The following is a 21,049-nucleotide window of genomic DNA, read 5'->3' as shown; positions in this document are numbered from 1 at the left end:
TTCCAGGTTGTTGCTTATGCTCTAATGTCTAACCAAGTATATTGGTCGCATTGTGAAGGAGCCACCAAAAATCTAGACTTTTATGCAAATAATCAATACTGTGGATGCTGTTAAATGTTGGTATGCTCAATTTTCCTCTACAGATATGGCATCCAAAGTTTACGGTCTATTGTTGCCACAACATACTGGCATAGTCAGATTCATACATAGTATGCTGCTTATGAATCTGTTGTCCCCTGTAGGTTTTTACCTAAGGGTAACAGAGACCCAGGGTTCATCCTTTCTACTGTGACTTCCTCTGCCTCCTCTCCTCTGTCTTCTTATGGATTCTCTTGTTCACGCAGCAGGCTGTCCTAATTATCAAATAATCCAGATGTCCTGGGTTCAAGGCCTCATGTGGGTAACCACCTGAAGTAATGATGTTCCTGACATTTCATCAGAAAATTTTTGTATGAGATCAATTAAGTATCACACTAACGTACTAATATGCTGTGGCCTGACGGCGAAAGACCGTAGGGAATGTAATAAAAAGAACGGAGGTGAAGTGGAGGCCTCAGTAGACTTTTGATGCACCCGGGTCTTAACTGGTCCAGTGGGTGGATCTTTCTACTGACTGGTCCAGTTCTGTAGTGTCACATTAATTTCTACAAATTTTTGATAATTTTTGTGATGTCCGCCATATGTGTTGTCTTAGCTGGCAATGTTATGTTCCTTTTATTCCTGTTATGTCTTTCCTTTAGCGAGCCATCCATTGACACAATCAATAAAAGAAAGTGTTGCTAGAACACATCTTTAAAATAATAATAATGCTTTAAATGCTTTTACTTCTTTTGACTGTCCACAGTACAGCATTGTAAATGGGCAACAACAAAAGCACAAACATTGAACTTTGCAGTACATTTATAGTCGTTTATGGGTTTCAATTGTGGGATGTACCTCTGTGTGGAAGCAAGTTACTAAAGAGAGAAAATAAAAACATATTACTGCCGTCATCTGGCAGAAACAAAGTTAAATAATAGTTCCATTTTCTTCTTTAACGGAACTAAATTTCACTTTGTTTGGCAGCCATCTTTCATTCAGGCATCTTGGGGATTCTTACCTTGATGTTAGGGAGGACAACATCCAGAAGCAAATATTTCACAGAGTCAAATGCACCCATACATACACACACACACACACAAACACATTAAAATTTCCATCAAGGGAGCCCAGAGTGCTTATTTGTCATTCTGCACCTGGCTCGCCAAAGAAGCCTTTAAACTCACTGACCTCTATATCACAGAAATACATACAAATATTTAAATCAAATTCATGTGTAGGTTACTTAAAGTAATCACAGTACTTAGAAGAAGAGCACTCCATTTACACACAGAAATAAGTGCCCATCTGTCTGCTTGTGTTGTGAGGAGATATCTGATGTTTGATATGTGTCTTGTGAGGGTGTTTTTCTGACCTGAGACCCTGGCCTTGCTAAGAAACAGCCTATGACTTCAACCTAATGTAATCATTGGTCATGTGAAAGCTGGAGCGGTTAATCTCATTTGCGTGTGTGTGTGTGTGTGTGTTCGCGCGCGCACATGTACATGTGTGCAGACTGTGGGCCATTTCGACCCCCACCATTCAACTTGGCTCAGTCACTCAATTTCTGGCAAGTTGAGTTTGGTAAAAACAACTGTAGAACATGAATCAAACTCTAGCTTGATTTTGTGTTTCTAAGCCCAAAATTTGTGATAAATAATACATTGTACAACAACTATTTGTCCTTAATTGAAAACAAATGACTGAAATATCTTTCAGGTCGGATTTGTTTACAATGCAGTCAGTGACCCTTGACCTTAAACTGAACCTCGGCGTTAAAATGTGGTTGAAGATAAAAGAGGAAGTAGCAATTAGGGCTTTGTCATTCGCATAGTTCTAACAATACACAAGTTATGGCACACAGGACGGGAATGTGTACAAACCGAATAACAGCCCATAGCGGAGACAAAGTTGTGACATTCAGCTCTTAACAACCCCTCTGCTTCCCACAAGCTGTCATTTCATGCCAGGATGTGCGTGCATTATCTGACATGAGTACAATACACAGTATGATTTAAGTTCCCTTGTTGGGACTGATTTATGGGGATTAACTAAGAGGAAAACCTTAGTACTCTTATCCATTATTTAGATATACTTGGACTGTAACTACTGCCATTGAAGCAGACACTTTATAGCCAACCATGCATGACAGCGGTGGTACACAGTAGTATATGTGCATCCCTGTACGCATGTATAACCCTCTCCATCCCTGCAATTACGCCCCTTACATCAACACTAATGTCTGTCTCAACCTGAGTGAGTAATGAGTATTGCTTTTGGTCGAATGTTGAAAAGAAGTTTCAGTCTTTATGTGTAGTCAGTTGAAAGTAGTTGATAGTATTTACCATTTATGGTCAGTTTCCACAAGAGCACTATAATTATCATGAGTGCAAACATGTTTGAATTGATGATCTCATAATTCACTTTCAAAGGACTACACTCAAATATCACTCTGTAAGCCTTAAGGAATCAGTTTGCTGGTGATTGGCAGAAGAGATTAAATCTTATCCATGCAACTGAATGATTCAAGGAATAAGTCACTTCTTGATGGGTCCACCAACAGACGTACAGGGTAGATGTGGAAGTAATATGACACTGATTGTGTTAATGGTAATCACTATTCAAGCAATACCAAAAAAGAAAATATTTGACTTTCTTTCTGTCTCAGACGAAGTCCCTCAACTTATAGTAGCGTCTTTCCAAAACCACTTTGGTTATGTTGAGAATACAGTCTGCCAAGACTTGAACTAGTAGGAGAAAACCAGCTTCCTCATTTTACTTCATGCCAGGGAGACACCACAGAATTTCTGGTTCTGGGACCTGAAAAGCTACTTTGAGGTCAAGGGAGTCCTCAAGTTTGAAATAATTTTTAATCACCTTAAACCAGAGTTAAAGAAACCACGTCTGTAGTGTGAGAAGAGGATATCTCAATGTTACAGTATCACTGAGCATTGCAGCACAGCCTACAGTCAGTGAAAGCATCATTTGTTGTCATTGTAGGCATTGATCATTTTGCTACCAAGAGTTGGAATTCTGTAGTTTCACTCTTTGCGGTTTTACCTCATGGATGCACTTGCATCTACCTGTCCATAATCACTGACCAGCTATTTAAACTATAGATTAAAACATCATTTGAATTATCAGCCCAGCTTATAAATAATTTCCGTGCCAAGAGATGGAAAAAGACTAATTTTGCCTGGAGGGAAGTGAATAATAATGAGTTTGATCCTGCAGTGGAAACCAAACTAATGAGCGAGGTCTGTTTCCTTCAGGCTCAGTCATATAGCCGCCTCTCCACCAAACCTTACAATGTAGTTGTATACTTGTCTGTTCAAATAGTTGCCACTGGATGTACATGAAATATATGCAGCAGGTTGGACTTCCAAGTCTGGCTACTACAGTCCATCTACTCCATCATAGTCTCTATATTGTTAAATAGCAGGAACTGCTGTAAGGGCCACATAGCCCACATTCCTCTGAGTTTTCAGCGTTACAGACACCAAACCGAGCTTGGAAAATGGATTCCCTATATATGGAAACTCAGTTTGTTTTATTTTGTCAACAACCACAAAGTTCTGTGAGTACATACATGTGTATACTGCCCCATATTAAGGTTGGTAAACTCAAAGAGTGGCAGTACCTCTACGGATTTTAGTCATTTACTAAAAATTGTGAAGATGATTTTTGGTATTTTGGTTCCACTACACTAAACTTGTCTAGACTGGGAAAACCTGTCCACCATAATTGCACGTTCCCTTCACTTTAGGTACAGACATGGTTTTGAAAGAACTTCATCCACCCAAAATATGTAGTGAGGACATATATTTGACAACTTCACCAGATGTCAACATTCATTTTGCACTCGATTGATTTAAGCAATTAGTCACTTTTCATTAATATCAGCTCTTGTAATGCCAGTGGGTGTATAATGATAGTTTCCATTTGGTGTGCTTTTCCATCAACTTAGGCTAGTGCTTGTGTGTGTGTGTGTATGTGTATGTGTGTGTGTGTGTGTGTGTGTGTGTGTGTGTGTGTGTGTGTGTGTGTGTCTGTGTCTGTGTCTGTGCAGCAGCCATTGTTAATTGTCATTTTTATTGTGGCCTAGCAGACGGATGGAGAGATAAAGCAGTGGAAACATAGCTTCTCTTGTGTGCTGTGCCATATACAATGAATAAACTGTACTGACATAGCAGAGAGGAAAGAGCTGGTGGCTTGTCCTCAAGATAAGACGTACATCCTTATGTTTTACATTTGAGGTGAAGATGATTTCCTTTGTAACTCTATCTGTGTTTCTTTACCACTGGTTTGCATGATATAGGGACTCAACAAAAGGCGCCAGTTCATTATCTTTCTCCAGACTCAAGAGCAGACAGACAGACCACAAAGTTGTTCACTCTGGGTTTAACCTTGGTGTATCAAAGTCAAGACTTTGTGTATATGTTGGTGTGTAAGAGTAGTTTAAGTGGGTTTGATAATGCCTTTGAGGCTCACTGTATGTAGTCTTGGGCAGTCGCCAGCCTTCCTGCCTTCATTGAGAACTCAAGAGGGCTTGATTTGGCTTCAGGGCATTCTCTGTTCACATCACACACACAGAAGTGCATACAGCCACATACTGTGTGTATACACACAGCATAAAGACGCACACAGTGCTGAATAACAAGATAACCTTGGGACTGTCATTGTCCTCAAACATTTACAGATTTGCATATGCAAACACACACATAAATGCATGGGGCCAGATGGTCTTGGGGATACCTTGCACTCTTGTCATCCATGGAAACACACGCAGTCACTCTTAACCATGTCTAGAAACGCCCTGGTTTTGAAGTGTTTAACAAAGAGTAGTGTAGAGATAGTCAAAAATGGTTCTCACTTTTGGCTATCTCGCCATAATAGATTGAAGTTTTCCAAGTAACAGATTAGCCTAAAGAATGGTAGATAACCGTCTTACCACCTCTGAACAAGAGACAGGAAACACTTCACTGACAAGAGTGGCTCTTCATGTGGCAGTGATAGCCAAAAGTTAGTCAGGACATTCAAATAGTAGCATTGAAGATAGCAATGCCCACAATGAAAGATATAATGTGTAGCAGTTGAAACAGTCCAAACCAACATGCTACTAACTGTTGTGAGATGATCCATGCATGTCATTGTAGCATAATTCTTTCATTTATACTGTAAAGGAGGATGGATGGAATGGAATAATATAAAGTGATCAAGTTCATAGGTTAGTAAATAGATCAATCTTGTGTTTTCTTGTGAGTTTATTTGAACTAATCATGTATCCTTTTGTGTGTTTGCATTTGTGTGTGTGTTTGTGTGTTTTGTGTACAAGGTCGTGGTGATATCCAACCCCAGCTGGACAGCGCCATGCAGGATGTCAGTGATAAATACATTCTGCTGGAGGAGACAGAGAAGCAGGCCCTGAGGAAGGCTCTTATAGAGGAGAGACAGAGATTCTGCTGGTTCGTAGCCATGCTGCGGCCTGTAGTGGTGAGTACAGCGTGGGAGAAGGAGAGAAATAAACCTTCAGATGAGCACTGAGGAGAGCAATAAAAAGAGTGCTGTGTAGTCATCTCACTCTGCAGTGGCTTTTTGTTTTAATCACACAAGCCAGAATGAGCTTATACTCTCTACTTCATCACATTACCAATAAATGTATATTTTTTTCCCCATTTTCTCTGTCATGTATTCTTTTAGGATGAGGAGATTTCTATGTTGGGAGAGGTCACCCATCTCCAGGGCATCTCTGATGACCTCAAAGCCCTGACCTCTGACCCACACAAGCTTCCTCCTGCTAGTGAACAGGTGAGGAAAAAGTTTAAGTAATCTGTGAACAATTGACCAAAACAAAAGCAACTGTTGTAGTACATACCCTTTTTGCTCTGTATGTCATATTTTTGTGGGGGTTTTTTGTAGGGGGTTACGCTCCTTGGATTAAATGTAGCTTTGTTCAGTGCCTTCTCTCTTCATAAGTACGACCAATGAGTACAACAAATATTTTCTTGCCTCAGGTGATCTTGGACCTGAAGGGCTCAGACTACGGTTGGTCATATCAAACGCCGCCCTCATCCCCCAGCACCACTATGTCCAGGAAGTCTAGCATGTGCAGGTAGGCTCCAACAACCAATCACAAGACTCATAGCTTGAAAATAAGTGAAAAGGAGGCTTTGTCTGTCAAGTATACATTTTACCAATCAGACCCATAAAAGCTTTTTGTGATCCAAACGATGTTGACTGGAAAATTGAATTACTCAACTTATTTTGGTCACCCACTTCCAAGAAGTGAGGAACAAGGAGATGTCAAGTTAAAGTTAGAGATTATATTATAGCATGACATGTATATACAAAGGATCTACTGAAATCTGCAAGTCTGTCCTTAAGACCTGATCAGTTGTTATGAATTTTCTTGGGAGACAGCTTACATCAGTGTAAAGGGGTGGGGAATGAGGAGAAAAACCTTTAACTATGTTGCGCAATCTATGTCTGCCACCCAGTGGTGGATATGAGCTCTTATTCTTCATCTCCTCTTTGTTACTGATAGTTGTTAATTTCTTCACCTCTCAGAGATATTAAGTGACATTGTCAAAGGAAAGGCACATTGGAATATTTCGTTGATATACAGTAGGCATGTATGGTGAAAATGTATTTAAAAAAATAAGGATTAAAGCTTGAATACATTTTTAAGAATTGACAAAAAAATGCACTTTTTGTTACATAGCTGTTCAGACCATGTCTCATACATTCTGTCCTCCCTGCTTTTTATGTGTCTTAATGATTTTTCCTGAACTCATCTGGTTTAAAAAAGACATTTTATGACTGGATTATGTATTGCTTTGTATCTGTCAATTTTGGGATTGCGGGTGTTCTATGATTGAATCAACCTCAAATCATCTTTAAATTACATGTTATTTCACATTGAGAATGTTTAAAGGCCTTCCAGACTGTGAAAACATTTTAACCTGTTATAGAGGAGCAATTTAAGAGTTTCAGTTCAGCCATATTTTTGCAGATATAACATTGTCATCTTACAGTACAAAGCCTATGCTTATTTTGTTCTAAAAAAAAAAAGCACTTCATAAATCATTGCAAGAAAGCTGCTTTTATAATTTTGTTGCTTTGCAATTTATGATTTTTTACCTATTTTGTAACTTGGCCAGTGCACACACATTTGTATGTGTTTCTGTTTGTGCATGATAGTTTAGTACTTGATAGTTTGGTCTTTTATTTGTGTGTTTTGAACAATCAAGCATCAGTTACTTTTTTTTCAATTTTGTCAGCTTTGTATATAATTTAGCCCATACTGTATGTATTTTAATAGTCCATGAAATCCTGTGATTTCCTGCTTGGAATTATTGCCATTATGATTTCATGCTTCTTATGTTGATTTGTTTTGCTGTTTTGACTGGATTGGCCTCAGTCACTGCCTGCTGCATCTTGGTGTGCCGTGTTAATTGTTTCCCACCCTGTCTCCTCCACATCTCTCCCCCAATCCTCTACCTTCATTCCTTCCCTGTTATTCCTTTTATCTCTTCTTTACCCAACTTTCATCCCTCAATCCACGCCTTTGGGCGCATTTGATTCTTCTTTACCTCCCACCTATCACCGCCAAACTTCTCCTTCCTCTGGTCCTCCCCTCATCCCTCACTCCCCCCCCCCCCCCCTTTCACAGTAGTCTGAACAGCGTTAACAGTAGTGACTCCAGGGGATCCAGCGGCTCTCACTCTCATTCTCCTTCCTCCTCTTCTTCCTCCTCTACCTCACACCACCTCTTCCACCACCATCACCCCCGTCACCGGTACCGTAGCTCCACGCTTCCCCAGCAGGCCCCGGCTCGCCTCTCTAGCATCTCCTCCCACGACTCGGGCTTCATTTCTTCATCACAAGACCAATACACATCGTCCAAATCATCCTCGCCTATGCCAGCCGAAACAAAGGTAAGAAAAACCCTCACCGCCCACACTTCATCATCATTTTGGATACAAGTATGTACACACGGTTGAGACAAGACTATAAAACCACATATGCTGTATGATTTACAAGTCATTGTAGTCAGAGTCAGAGAAAACCCCTCATCAGCAATCCACACAACTCCTCTCTCACACATCTCCCAAACCACTATGAGAGGCAGTTAGCTGGCAGCAGTAAGTTTATGTGATCATGGTGAAGTCATTTCACTGCTATTATTATAGTATAAATGCTCAGGAAATTAGTCTGCCTCCGTTCTAGCTCAGGGCAAAACAGGTCAGCCCCATCCTGCTATTAAAGAGTCGACCGCTGTGACAGACTGCGGTTTGGTTAAACTTGCAGAGGCTTGTGTGTTATATTTTCATGCAAATGCATCAAAGTCAAATGAAATGTTAAAAAGACAACAGTATGTTTTACAGGCGCTCAGAGCGTGTCTCTATCAACAAGTCTCATTCTGTCACTTTTCTCAAACCGTCTGACACAGGGGTTTAGATAATCATCAGTGAGGTAGTCCAGGGGATCGTCTGCTGGGGTTTGTGGTTTGAGATCAACCATGAGAGCGGCTGCACTAGTTGATGTTTTGTTAGCACGCCAGCAACAGAGTTCCCCTGTCCAGAAAACATTGGTGTAGTTAGACTTCCAAGTTTTTATGATGCAGTGAAGGTGGTTTGGCAAGTGAGTATCTGACCCATTTGCAGCACTGTCCTGGGAACCAGCCTTCTCATTGCCTCATTCTTGGTGTAGTTACAGTAGTGAATGTTTGAAGGAGCACAGTATCATTGCTAAACAGGGTTTACTCTTTAACCTTAAAATTGCTAATAGACCACTTTAAAATATCAATTGGTGAGGATACTTTCTAGTCATTCCACACAGTACACGGCTTTGTCTATGCTTCCTTTTAACAAAGCTCCAACACCTCTAACATAACACTGCTGATGTGTTTGCAATTAATGCTGGTATGACTCCCAGTGCACCTTCTATACAGCCTCTATAGTCACTTGGCTGTACTCCTGACTAACTGCTGAGAACTGTGGAAAAGTTGCCTCTGCTCTCTTAACAAACTGCTTCTCTCTGTCTACCTGCTGACATGTCTGTGTTTGCAATTCTTCCACTCTGTCTATCTCTCTCTGTCTCTCTCTCTCTCTCTCTCTCTCTCTCCCTCTCTCTCCCTCTGGTCTTGTCCCACTGCCTGCTTGCTTGCTGCTGCTGCTGCCACCCTCGCTGTCCCAGCCTTGTCCCATTTCCAGCTCCTCTGAGGTGTCAGAGACTGGGCAGTTTCACAGTGACTGCAGCAGTGACCCTTCCTCTCTAGCTGCTGCTGCTGCTGCACCTCAGCACACTACTGACAAGGTGAAACACACTCATCCACCATCAACTCTTCCCCTCTTCCACAAAATTTGTATGTATTGTACTAGCATCAGAAGCACCACAGCTTCTTCTTACTAAACTTCATACTTGGCTGTACATGGCATTGACTTACGTTCTCCCTCACACCACAATATAACACTGACAAGGTGAAGGAACAGCAGTCAAGGACAGCTCTGAAATGGCATCTCCATCAGTTTTTCATGTTCATTTAGTTCAACGTGTTTTGTTTTGATGTGATCAATATGGATTTCTTATTATTTTTGTGTTCCATTTAAATTATTTCTCCCAAGTGTCGTGGTCTTTTGCATTTTTATTTCGCACTGTTTATCATTTCAATAATTTATCCCATTGTGTGTTTGTGTCTTTTTCTTTTTGTGTCTTTCTGTTATCACCCTTCCTCCCACCGACACACACATGTCCAGTTGTCAAATGGTTTCGACCACTACAGCCCAGTCAGTTCCCCCTACCTGCATAGCAACGGGGGGAGTTTGGGCTCAGGCTCCAGCTCCGGCACTGCCTTCCACTTCTTCCCTCCGTCCTCCCCATCCTCCACCTCCACCTCCTGCCCCACTCGTTCATGGTCACGTCCCGCCTCAGCACTGCTGCCAGACTTACCTCACTACAGCATGATGGGCTCTCCCATGGTGCCCTCATCCCAAGTCCCCAGCTGGAAGGTTTGTTCATCATCTTCATCTTGATGATCCCACCTTATCCCCCTCCTCCTCCTTGGTCACAGTTTGTTCAACATGCAAGTTACTCTTGTTCAGTGTGTAAAATACACTTTTAGTTCGTTTGTTTCTTTTATACTCCAGCAACATCCGCAGACCTAAAAACCAAGAGATGAACTGAAGCAGGAGAGAATTTTAGACGCCATCAGAAGCACATCAGCGAGAAATATAAATGTGAAGTATAAGTACAAAAACACTGACTTTCTTTCTTCTTTACAGGACTGGGCAAAGCCAGGGCCTTATGACCAGCCCATGGTCAACACACTGAGGAGGAAGAAAGACAAGGAGACTCCAGCTATAGTGGACAGTAACGGTAGTATGAGCAGTGAAAGCAACCCTGCCTCTATCTCAACCTCAGCACCAGCTCCAGCTGCGCTACAAACACCAAGCCCAGTGGAAGAGAAGAACAGGACCGTGGCTGCACCTCTCAAGGTCAGTTTTAGTCTACATCTCCTACTGCCACACTGCATTTTTTTGCAGCTGCTCTCACTATAGCACAGATTCTGGTTAATTACTGTTGATATTGTGTAATTAACATGTAATTTTATTCATTGTGTGGTTGTTTTTTGTGATTCAGTTTTCTTCTGTTATTTATGGCACATGTTCACTTTTCTTTTCTTCTGTTTCTCCACTGACTTTATTTCTATCTCTGTATCAGTATTTTTCCATTTACACTCTAGAATTATAGGCTTATAGGCTATATAGGCTTCTATAGTGTTAATAAGTCACTGTTAATAAAAGTAAATATTATATTAGCAACTTGTGAGAAGTTTCCATTAATTCATTGACTGTGCAAATGGTGTCCATATGGACGAAGACATTCTGTCCACTTTTATGCTTCTCCACTGTCAGCTTTGTGCTGTAAAATGTTAGTACTGCAGCTGTTGCAAATTTTACAAAAAAAAAAAAAACAACAAAATTGTTCAGTGATCCTATTACCTCATTACTCTACATATACTGGACGAAGTATCTACGGTGTGTTGCGTAAGTTTCAGGCAACCTCAAATTCAACTTCCAGCAGCTCAGTGTCTTTTTGTTTTTTTTTCCGACCACATGAATGAGTCTCTCACCACTAATGTTCCCACTTAACGACTTTAACAAGTTGTACCTAATGATTTTAATGACTTTAATGAATTGTACCTGGCTGTATTCAGACAGTCAGACCCTTATACGAAATGTTTTTATTTTCATTGGTTGATTGCTCCAGGCTGGTGATATTGAGGTCCACGAGGAACTGGCTCTGGCCTTATCCAGAGGTCTAGAGCTGGACACCCAGAGGTCCAGTAGAGACTCCATCCAGTGCTCCAGTGGCTACAGCACTCAGACCAACACACCCTGCTGCTCTGAAGACACTATACCTTCACAAGGTAACATATTCTTTGTAAATCAGACGATCACCAAGTTTAAAGGACAAACTTCTTTCTTCATTTAATATCCTGCTATGTATCATTGTGTCATTACATTAACCTCTCTGTTTTTCTGTGTGTTTCTTCTAGTATCGGACTATGACTATTTCTCAATGGCCGGGGACCAGGAGTCTGAGCAGCAGCAGTCCGACTTTGACAAGTCGTCCACCATCCCCAGAAACAGTGACATCGGCCAGTCGTACCGACGCATGTTCCAGACCAAACGGCCAGCATCCACAGCCGGCCTGCCGAGCACACAGGCTCCCTACCCTGGACAGGGGGTCTACCCTGCTGGAGCCTACCCCTCCACCCCTATCCACACAGGAGCGTATCCCTCCACTCCTACTGGGCCTTATCCTCCTACCCCTACAGGTACACATTGTAGTTATAGTGTCACAAATGTAGAAGTATTTTTTACATTCACACTTAAGTCTCTCAATTTTTATGTTATTTGTGAATTATTTTTGTAAGGCATCATGTTTTATGTCAGTAACTCCACTTTAAACACACTTAGATAAATGTTATGTATTATTTAAGACCTTATCAGAACAATAGTTGTTTTGTAGGTGTTTTTGTACCCGTTTCTCTTTTTCATGTCCTTTTTGTTTTGTTATTCTTGTTAATGGTATGATAGAAAGGTTTGTAATTTCTAACTGATTAAACTCATTTTTTGTTCTATAATTACAGGCTCCTCCTGCTCAGGTCAGGGATATTATTCTGGCTCCAGTTCTCATAATGCCTCTGGCTCCTATTCTACAGGCCACGGTCCAGTTATCGTCACCCCTGGGGTCGCCACAATCCGCCGCACCCCCTCTTCAAAACCTTCTGCCCGCCGCTCAGGCTCAGTTGCTGGCACAGGCCCCATCCCTATTCGTACGCCTGTCATCCCAGTAAAAATCCCTACAGTGCCCGACATGTCAGGAGCAGTTAATGGAAGCAGGAGTGCTGAGGAGATGGGAGGAGTAGGAGGAGAACAGAGCCCAGATTCTCCAACATTGGCAGGAGGGGAGGATGCTGGCGCGCTGCCTGTGATGTCTTGGAGCGGTCAGGCTACAACCAACCCTCCCACCGTCCCCCTGCCCAACCAGCTGACCCAGCAGCACCTTCAGAGTGAGATGGGAGAAGACGAAGCAGGAGAAGGTGGAGACGGCAACATGTTGGTGGCCATCCGCAAGGGGGTCAAGCTCAAGAGAACCCTCACTAACGACCGCTCTGCGCCACGCATCGCATGATGACAACAACACAATACGCAAGCGAGAGTCATAAGAGACGTGAGCTCATGGCACAGATGTGAGGCTCCCCCTTCATTGTGTTTGCAAATGGGGTCAGAGGCTTTAGAAAAATGTGATTTACAGAATCATAAGGCTTCTTCGTTAATATACGAAGCCTATTTCACCTATTTTACACAGTTCTCATTCTGTAAATTTTCACCTGTGAGAATGCCTTATTACAGAAGCCCTCTAGAATGATTCATAGAGGAAATATATGCTATTGCTCAGGTGTTGGGTGCCAACCAAGCATTTTAGCACTAAGATCACATCTCCTAATTTGGCAAAAATTATGTAAAGCTAGTAAAAATATTCGTTTGGAGCCAAAGCGGATCACAGGCCTACGTCTGGTATATCCTTGTACGGTAAGTTAAGTAACCAAGATAGGACCTAATTTCTTTCATAGGTCCTAGAATAAAGGGTTTCAGCACTAAAATGTTTTTGCAAATCTGAGTCCTCAAATGTGTAATTAAAATGTAAAACATAAGGATCTTTTTGTTAATAAATAACAAGAGAAGGAAAGGGTAGGTTTATACCACATTATGTTCATTTCTTTAAGAGGACAGTAAAGAAGTATCCAGTATTCTCCTTGAAGCAGAAGGACAGTATGTGTATGCCTCCTCTCAGTGTAGAATAAACACTGTGTATTATATGTGTAAACACTCATTGTACAATCGTGGGACAAATAAACATTTGAACTGTCGAGTGACTTTGCAGAACGAGCGCAATAACCAGTGCAAGTACTACACAGCACCAAGAGAGCAGTACTCAGGTAGACTAGGAGGTAAAGGCTCAGCCGGTCAGCTTTTAGATTGTACCATTTGGCAACTCCCGAATTGAACTGACTGCTTACTTGGAGGGACGCCATTACGGCTGCAGACCGGTGCTGTGTTGTCAAAGCCATCTTCCATCCAGAATACTTAAATACATGGTTGAATTCTCCACAAAGTCACTATGGGCAGAAGTATGAAAAATAAAAGAGAGCTTGTGTAAAAGCAAAGGAACTGACACTGTGTCGCAGCCTGAGGTTCATCCAAGAAGATGAAAGCATCGCATGGGCGATGCCATCATATAAAGAGACACTACTACATGTTCTGGTTGACGCTACATGTTAGGTTCTGTTTTGTGTTAGCTGTTGTAGTATTTACATGATTTGTAAATAATTTTCCACGTCTCTTGCTGAGAAGTGTGTCGTTGCTTCTCACGCTCTGTATCTTCCTGTATTTCCACCTGCTCCTCCACAGTGCCAGAATCATTCAGTTTCACTGCTTTACACAGAACATTTATTGGTTTCATTTTATGATCAATGTTGAGTTTGGAAACAACTCTGACATGCCCCATTACCATTACCATGGGATGTGAACTGGTTTTATTTTTTCATCATTTTTTCCATTATGAATCTCACATCATCCGCAACATCTACATGCTGAGCTTTGTAGAACTCAGTGGTTTGTGTTTATACAGCAGCCCTTGCGTTATATTGGCCTCTTATTTTTTTGTAGCATTTATGTGCCATCCTGCAACCTGCTGTGCATCGATTGCTCATAACACTACTAATAAATGTTAAAGTACACATGTGCCATGTCAAAACCCCATGTTAATTCAGATTTATATATATTATAAAACATTTTATAGAAGATAATAAGGCAAAATATTTTTTGATGTTTTGGAAATCATGAGTTAGAAGCTGTAATTGGTAATGCCAAACTTTTTATTTGTCTGGTTGCTGTTATATTGAACTTTTCTGTTGTCTACTAGCATGCATGCCCACCTTCTTTGATTAATTAGGTTCCTAATCTGTCATCTGAAGTCATTCTAGCTCTAATTTTGGTGTTTTATATTTAGCATCAAAGGCGACAAGGGGACAAATCCAATATGTAAAACATTTGTTACCCTAAAAACTAAGAAATCACATCAAACCCCACTGTATTATTTAAGCAATACATCATTATAGGTACTTTTTTTTTTCTTTTACAGGACAATAAGATGTTTCAGATGTGAGGCTTTTCCTCAGACTGCAGCATTGTAAAACTATAGGCTATAAGGAATTTGCATTACTGAGTGATAGTCTGTATTTTAATTTGCATTTCAGTTCAAGCACTGTGAGACCATGGCTACTACAAGATGTATCAAACTGTAAATATTTAGCTGTACAAGTTAGTCCAGGAACTCACACATTTTTAATTTATTTTCTTTCTCAGTCTTTAAATCTTTTTTCTTTCCCAACCTATCTCTATTTTTATACTTATATAAAATATCAGAGTAATAGAGTTGTTGTTTTTTTTCCTTTATTCATGCATGTACTATCTGATGATGTGTTGTAAATCAGATTTCAGCATCACTGAATTGTTCTTTGCTGTACTCCTATGATTCATTTAAGTCCCTTATTTCACACACACACGTGCAAAAACTGCATTTTAACAGTGCTGGCTGATTTTAAAAGCACACGCAGCTACACTAAAATGTGTTTGTCTGACCTCCAACAGGAGCTCATATGTTTTGGCTTCATGATGGAGAGAGTTGCATCAGTATTATGAGTTAAGTCAAGAATTTTCTTCAAATGTTAAATATTAAAAATTCTTTGGCAAACTGAGGGAAGTTTGCTGGATCATAATTCAACATGCTAAATTTGAGCTGTTCTCTGAGGGTGATCTGTATTTAAATGTTAAACTGTAGTTACTGTACAATTGATTCGAGGTAAAATGTATTGAAAGTAAACAGCTGATCTGGTAGCAATCTGTCGTATTAGATTTGAACAAATGTCACAATGTCCATAATGTCTGGCCCAAAGACATCTTAGCATGTGAATCCAGTTTGTGCTTTCATAAATACTGTACGATCTCTGTGCCATACTTAATCTGATGAACCACAACCCACTGACAAATCAGACAGACACCCCCTGTACTGTTAAATTTCAAACAGAGTAAGGATATTATTGCTCAGATGTTTTGGTAAACTCAGCATTAAGTTCTTGATATTATTGATGATGTTAATGTTTGTTTTTTGGCCGTCCACCTGTCTTAAACGTGTATTATCAACATGTAATTTTCATATTTAAATTGCTAGCATAGTAAATATATACTATATCAGAGTTGCCAAATGTCAGTATATCCTATGAATAAGAAGTTTATAGTTTGTGAGGGTTTGAGAGTGCGGTTAAACCTGGTTTTTAGTTTAGTTTTAGCTTATCCCCCCCACCCCCACCCTCCCACTACCCTCCGAGGAGAGTTGACCTCTCTGTCCCTGTACAGTTCAACAGGTTATGATGCAGTTTGTTTCAGAAAGTGAAAGGTTGTTATTTTTTGTGTAATGACAGCTTTAGCAATATAATAAAAATATAAATTTTGCTTCAGTTTACTGGCCTCTTGAATGTGCAAGTGTGTGTGTATCTAGACCTCCTTCCTCTGCTAAGATCCTTTGTTTTGTTTTTTTTTTTCATTCTGCAGGCCTAAAATTCCTTTCATTCATTGCTCAACACTTTTTGGCAAAGTTTATATGCAAACTATTTTGAATTGATTTGACTTTATTATCACAATGTTTTTTTCTTAAATTTGCCTCCCCTTTCACATACATAACCCAATATAACATTTAACAAAACAAATACTACAAATGTATATTACATCCGACATGATGGACAACATTGGGCCTGATGGGTGGGTAACATTAACATATACAAGCTCTTTTCCTCCATAAAATGCTGTTTAAAGGTGCCACTCCTAAATATCTGACACCACTGCTCAGTAATAACCAGTTACTACAGTGTGACAGCAAAACCTTTATTCACCATTTCAATATCTTGATTTACTGGATTCCTACTGGTGAGCACAAGAACTCCAGCCTTATAAACAGATGATGTGTTTACTGTTAACCACCAGGGGTCGCTCTTGTCCCAGCTTTTCCTAACCCCCTAACCTGCTTTTATAGCTTCTACTGAGACAATGCATCACTCCTCCCATCCTTTGAGGCCTGGAAGCACTCATCTAATCAATAAAAGTAAAGCCAAAATAATGAATCTCCCACTCTGTAGCAGAAACCAGCCGACTAAAAACACGAATGAGGCATTGAATCACAGATTTAAACAAACCTTTTTCTCTTGTTCCTCAAAGGAGGCTTCCTTTCCTCCTGGAAACAAATAACTTCCACATGGTGTCATATTTTCTCTGGGTGTGGACTGTAGTCTGGTTGAAGGGGGGAGGGATGAGAACAACAGACACTCCTATTACTCTGGGAATTACTTCTATACTGCACCAAACTTTATTATTTTTGCAGAAGATGTCCCTTTAATACCATCTTATCTCACTTTATGAGCATTTTCACCTCCTGATGCATTAGTAAGCTGTATTACTAACATTTGAGGCATAAAAAGTTTCAATAACATCAGCAAGAGCAATGAGCATTTCAGTGCACAGCATGTTTTTCGTAATGCCAAACGCAGCAAGCGATAATATGATCACAACAGTCTATGCATTGTGCCTGTATGTGCTGAATGCGCGTACGTCTGGCGGTGCCGTCAGCGTTACGCACGGAGGAAAGCAGCTCTGCTATTGGAAAGTATTTTCGGGCTGTGCTGGCCCTCCCATCCGCCTCACACCATCCAGTCAGCCAGAGGTTACACCAGCCGGACTTACGGTCGCAAAAATGTGATTTTGCGCAAATACTACAGCCGATTAGGTTTTAGAGGTTTTGTGCGTCTGTCTACAAAATCGCATAGAAGGTAAATAAGAAACGTATGCGTCGCAGCGGTTTGTGTATTCTCAAGGTTTCCTCTGGAGGTTGTTGGACGGGACAGCGGAGCATCGACTGAGGTGCGTCCGATAAGACAAGTTGCAGTTTGATTTTGGACATTTCCTACTTTATCCTGCCCTCTAGGCGTGTAAAATAGGCTCGAGTCAGTATGTCCGTAAATAATGTGTAATTGATATGGTCAGGTCCGCGTTTTGCCCTCAAATAACCCGGGTTGTCACCAGATCGAGGATGTGTAGGGTGTTTTCATGCGACCACTGCAGGGATCATGTCAAATTATAGCAACAAAGATGAGATTATGTCATGTGTTTAGGGGAGTGTAGGTTAAAAGTGTTGATAATCAGGCCTGTTGTATTGCCATCCTTCTCCGTTCTCCTCCAGGTTCCCGGCGCATCGCTCTACTCCTCATCCCAGAGATGCTGCCCAGCCTGCGGAGAGTGCTGCGGCCCGTTTTCTCTATGAGAGCCGGGACCGGGCTGGCTAGAGTCGGACTCAGCAACAACCAAACATCCGCCGTAGCATCCCCGGGCCGGCTCGCCTCAGAGCCGCCGCTCTTCATGCTGGTGCAGCGGTGTAACCTGGGCACGCACCCGCTGAAGGAGCCCGTGGAGCCACTCAACTCGCCCCGGGGAGCAAAGGAGTTTATTTATAGCCTTCATCCGTCTGAGCGCACCTGCCTGCTGCGGGAACTGCACAGGTTCGAGTCCATAGCCATAGCTCAAGGTAGGTGATGTGTAACAGTACAGCGAGCAGTAACATTTTAAGTTAGTTGATACATCAGATCAGTGTATGTGCACTGACAGAGAATTGGCTATGTTTTACATTAGAAATTGATTTTACCTGCAATTTTGGCTTGACATGATTAATTAATGTGACATTAATTACATTTATAAATCTTGTAATTAATATATTGAACAATGTAGGGAATCATCACAAACAGCTTAACTGGAAAGATTAATTGAAATAATTTGTGAATGATTATAACAGTTTTTGCATCATAGTGATCATCAACTGCAGGTCATATTTAGTCCTATTACTCACCACTTCACTTCATCACAAGATACAATATGACAAGCTGTTAACTCTGGGGTTATAAAATCACCCATCAGCCTAATTGCCACTGTCAGAAGCTATGTGTACCGTTCCAGGCTACAGCATCAGAGAACAAGCTGTAAAAAGATGAAGCAACTTTCATCTCTATAAGGGTAACAGCAGCCTAAGAGGCACAGTTGGAAGTATTCTGTTAAACGCTGGTTTCACCAAAAACATAACATCATAGTTCCATTGTGAGGGACAGATAATCCCCAGGTGCTGACCTCTGACCTCCCTGTGTGCAGAGAAAAGAGAATCGATAAAGTAATATTACTGTAACTATTATTTCCACATCTATCTGACCTGCTAATTAGAAGCCATTGATCGGTAAATGTGTAACGACAGTGCTAAGATAGTGGCATTGGTGTACGATGGTCAGTACAATATTTCACTTCACATTTTATCAACCTGTTTAAATCAAAATCATACAGTACTTCCAAACGTTTATACACTGGAATGAATTGATGAATTCAGGTTGGAACCAAGATTTGTTCTCTTTGACTGATTCTTGCACAGTCCTTCGTTGGACTAGTGATTTATCATTTCTGCACAGTCAGCCAAACCTTCTGACAAATACTGTTCAAAAGGTGTTCGGATATGTTCCAGCCACCGAGATACTGAAAAAGAACAATTCAGTAAAACACAAGAATGAATATAGATGCATTGGAACAAAGTGACTAACTGAAGTTATTCAAATACTGTAATGTAAAGCAACAAGTTTATAGTAGGTTACCTTTGATTCTCTTATTTTGGAAGAAAACTTCATTTTTAGGGGAGAGTTGTGTAAGACAGTTGATTATATTCATATTAATATTTATAGATTAATTTAGGGACTCGTTTTGGGTTCCTGTACTATGTAGCCAGCATATTATAGTTAAAAAGACAGTCAATTGGCTATTTGAACACATACTGTAATTTAGTCATTATTTCTGCTACATCTAATCTAATAAAGTATGAGAGAAGGAGGAGCATGGTGGATGTCCCACATATGGAGAGAGAGAGAGAGAGAGCGAGAGAGAGAAATGGGAGATCAATACTGAGGCAGAGGAGAGGAGAGGGAGAGAGTGAGGAAAGAGATAAGTGATGATGAAGAGGCTTTACAGCATATGAGGCTCTCTGGGAGTTTTTGTCACCCTCTATATTCCTCTCCAGCAGTCAAGAGCAGAGGGTATGCTACACTTAAAAATAGAATCACATCATTTATTACAAATTGATTTGTATGAACAATAGAAATTGCTGAATATTTCAAGCTATAAAAAATAAGTACAAACTGGAAATTTAATCACTGCTCCTTTATTGTGTCATTAAAAATGTTGTTAAAGATATCAGATCCAGTGCACTCTACTGATAAGACATGACGTTTTCTTCCTGCAGGGCTGCGGGGAACTTAGTAGAGTCTTCACTGGAGCCTTGTTTGCTCTTGTGTCTCATGATTTACAAATGATTCCCATCTTGTGGGACACCCTGCAGGGAAGCTTCATATGTCTCTGGCTTCAGAAAAATTGAAGATAAAGTGAAAACAGTCTCCTTGATTTTATGTATCTCATTCCATCTTCACTGTACACCAGGCTCATTTAAAAGCATGTAGCAACAGACTGCTGAATGTTAAACATGCATCTGTTGCTATGAATAGTGTCATGTCTGCACTGTTTCTTCTCAGGCTGCGGGTGACAAGTAGCAAAGACGTGCACAAATCAACAGCGCAGACTGACAGCGTTAATATAAGGATACTTCTGACACTGTGGCTTGAAATGTTTCATCTGTACTTTGGATGCTCTACGTTCTTTCCCATCGAAAATGTCAGAGCAGATTTCAACCTGTCATCTTGTCAGAGGAGGTTTTTTCATGGGAAAAAAGACAATCTGATTATCATTCAGCAGATCATCCATCTCAAACATAAATATTATGACATAGCAGTCAGTCACGTCTCGCCATGTACACTAAAACAGACCAGTTAGATTTCTGCTGACTGATAATTTTGATGGTCATACATTAGTGGTAATAGCATCTGTGATAAAAAAAAAAACACTGATTAGAGTGGCAGTGGAGATGATACTTAAGTGTGACAGTGTCATCTAACCGTGACTTTGCTCATCAGATGAGCAGGTAAACATAAGTGCGGTTTTACGCATGTTGTTTCATTTTCACAGCTTTAGTGATAATTATTACTCAACAAGATTAGATATTGCATGCTCCTTTCTATGAACCAAATTGTCTCCCTCAGCACCCACAGGAAATTACCTTGTTAAAAAAAAACACTGTTTGTCAGATTGCCTGATTTGATACACCGCTGCCGTCTATGTCCACACACCCTGGGGAATTGTCACGGAAATGGTTTCAGGATAGAGGCCGGCTGACCCATCTTTACCATGAGATCTTTCACGCTCACCGCTCCTAA

At 40.7% G+C, this 21,049-nt stretch overlaps 2 protein-coding genes across 12 annotated transcripts in view; both read left to right on the top strand.

The window, feature by feature from the left end:
- Positions 1–16,133, top strand: part of LOC122987166 (protein MTSS 1-like) — a 56,528-nt gene extending 40,395 nt beyond the window's left edge. For 2 of the 10 annotated variants that reach the window (XM_044358887.1, XM_044358885.1), the window contains 10 exons: positions 5,414–5,571; positions 5,779–5,886; positions 6,093–6,190; positions 7,754–8,015; positions 9,277–9,396; positions 9,837–10,088; positions 10,362–10,574; positions 11,350–11,509; positions 11,639–11,920; positions 12,236–16,133. In XM_044358887.1, coding sequence (XP_044214822.1) covers positions 5,414–5,571; positions 5,779–5,886; positions 6,093–6,190; positions 7,754–8,015; positions 9,277–9,396; positions 9,837–10,088; positions 10,362–10,574; positions 11,350–11,509; positions 11,639–11,920; positions 12,236–12,780 — 2,198 coding nt within the window. In that variant the 3' untranslated portion in view covers positions 12,781–16,133. Of the gene's footprint in view, positions 1–5,413; positions 5,572–5,778; positions 5,887–6,092; positions 6,191–7,750; positions 8,016–9,276; positions 9,397–9,836; positions 10,089–10,361; positions 10,575–11,349; positions 11,510–11,638; positions 11,921–12,235 lie in introns of all 10 variants that reach the window. The other 8 variants (XM_044358893.1, XM_044358894.1, XM_044358884.1 and 5 more) reach the window with 5 other exon arrangements.
- Positions 16,134–17,373: 1,240 nt separating this feature from the next.
- The window catches only part of LOC122987719 (transmembrane protein 65-like), a 37,715-nt gene continuing 34,039 nt past the window's right edge, over positions 17,374–21,049 (top strand). The window contains exons 1-2 of one of the 2 annotated variants that reach the window (XM_044359737.1): positions 17,374–17,530; positions 17,941–18,282. In XM_044359737.1, coding sequence (XP_044215672.1) covers positions 17,976–18,282 — 307 coding nt within the window. In that variant the 5' untranslated portion in view covers positions 17,374–17,530; positions 17,941–17,975. Of the gene's footprint in view, positions 17,622–17,940; positions 18,283–21,049 lie in introns of both variants that reach the window. The other variant, XM_044359736.1, reaches the window with a different exon arrangement.

This window comes from Thunnus albacares, chromosome 8 (genome assembly GCF_914725855.1).
Source record: "Thunnus albacares chromosome 8, fThuAlb1.1, whole genome shotgun sequence".
Taxonomy (NCBI): Eukaryota; Metazoa; Chordata; class Actinopteri; order Scombriformes; family Scombridae; genus Thunnus; species Thunnus albacares.
Note: the sequence above shows the minus strand (reverse complement) of the source record. Positions and strands in the feature narration are given on the sequence as shown.